Genomic DNA, 1,650 nt, shown 5'->3' with positions numbered 1-1,650 from the left:
TCCCATGAACACACATGTAGCAGTACGAGGTTGCAATTTATTAGAATTTGTCTCTCTTAAGCACGGATAAANAGCAGTCCCAAACACACGCAAATATCTTANNTCATGCAGTTTCGGAGGGAGATTGATTGGCTAGAACCTTACTAGGCATCCGAGTAATGAGGTAAGCTCAATGTGCATTGCATGAAACCATAATTTTTCAGGCATAGAAGCTTCAGTNAAGAGAGTTATATTGAAGTCTCTACAAAATGCCTATTTTTTCTTTTAGCAAGTCTATTTTGCTAAGGTGTATAAGGGCATGAGATTTGATGAACAATGCCTTAAGTAGATAAAAATTCCACAAACTGATGACTCATATATTCTCCCCCTCCATCACTTTGAAAATACTTCACTAAGCCATGAAAGTGATTGGTAATAAAAGCAAAGAACTTGAGAAATATAGAGAACACCTCTTATTTGACACAAAGAGTATATTACCACAGAAAGCCAGTATATTCATCAATGAAGCCTACACCATATCAATAACCATCAACTGATTCAATGGGCAGGCCCCCATACATCACTATGAATTCTATAGAAAGGAAGAATTGCCTTATCATGCCTCCTAGAAAAAGGTGAACAATTGAATAACCTCATTAGTTGGATGACCCAATCACCTATGCCACAACGAGGAGTGAATTTGTTGTCCAAGAAAAGCCATCTTTGGCTGCTTATTGGCTACACTAGTTGAAGAAGGGAAAGAACATGGAATGGGATACAGGCCATGATCACTCTTGCCTTAGAAGAGAACCCTGTTGGTGACTTTGTCCTGTATAGAAAATCCAAATTGATCAAAAATCATAGGGCAATTATTATCACGGCAGAAGTGATACACATACAAAAGATTTTTCGTGAGTGGAGGAACATGAAAAACTGTAGATAAAGAAAGAGAGGAAGAAGTTGCAGTGGGAATATGAGTTGTGTCAATATGATCAATGCACAAACCAATGGGAATATGAGCTATGTCAATATGATCAATGCGCAAACCTACCCCATTTTTCNTTCTGACTTGATCTAAAGAGGCGCAATGTGAAGCAGAATCCGTTGTTGTCATATGAGGCACCNTGTGATGATTTGCCTCACTGTCTGCAATCCAGACTGAATCAAGAGAGAAAAAAGTTTGAGCCGTCATGGCAGTGAGGGAGGCANGTGGCGAAGAACCTTGAGAAACATAGTTGGAGCGATGAAAATAATCTAGAGCCCCATGGCCTTTTTTGCCACAAATCTGACATTCAATTGTGGAAGAAGAATGTGATGTGACCTCGCTTACTATATATTTGACACTCAAGAACAACACCACCACCAGACTTAGGAGGACCTTGAAACTTGCCTTGAAAACCATGACCAAAAGGTCTAGAACCAGAGAATTTGCCNCGATCACCAAAAGCATGAGAAGAAGATTGAACAAAAGGATACGAACTCATATATCCAGTGTGAGGCATTTGAGGAGTTGGAAGAAGACCATCACCATGACCAGAACCAGAGAAGGCATGGGAAGAAACAAAGNGAGTGGATTGACTCAGCATACCAACCATAGGTGCATGNGAAGAAAGAACCCCTGCCTTAGCAGCTTGTTTAGCCNTAAGCAATTGATTACGAAAATCTTTGAAG

At 40.0% G+C, this 1,650-nt stretch overlaps 1 protein-coding gene across 1 annotated transcript in view; it reads right to left on the bottom strand.

The window, feature by feature from the left end:
• Positions 1 to 778: 778 nt before the first annotated feature.
• LOC117617447 overlaps positions 779 to 1,650 on the bottom strand; it is a 1,399-nt gene continuing 527 nt past the window's right edge. Inside the window, exons 2-3 of the mRNA XM_034346827.1 lie at positions 1,310 to 1,642; positions 779 to 1,200 (exon numbers count right to left, since the gene is read on the bottom strand). Coding sequence (XP_034202718.1) covers positions 779 to 1,200; positions 1,310 to 1,642 — 755 coding nt within the window. The remainder of the gene's footprint in view (positions 1,201 to 1,309; positions 1,643 to 1,650) is intronic.

The sequence above is a fragment of the Prunus dulcis genome, chromosome 1 (genome assembly GCF_902201215.1).
Source record: "Prunus dulcis chromosome 1, ALMONDv2, whole genome shotgun sequence".
NCBI classification, from domain to species: domain Eukaryota; kingdom Viridiplantae; phylum Streptophyta; class Magnoliopsida; order Rosales; family Rosaceae; genus Prunus; species Prunus dulcis.
The sequence above is the reverse complement of the archived record's forward strand: the minus strand, read 5'-3'. Positions and strand labels throughout refer to the sequence as shown.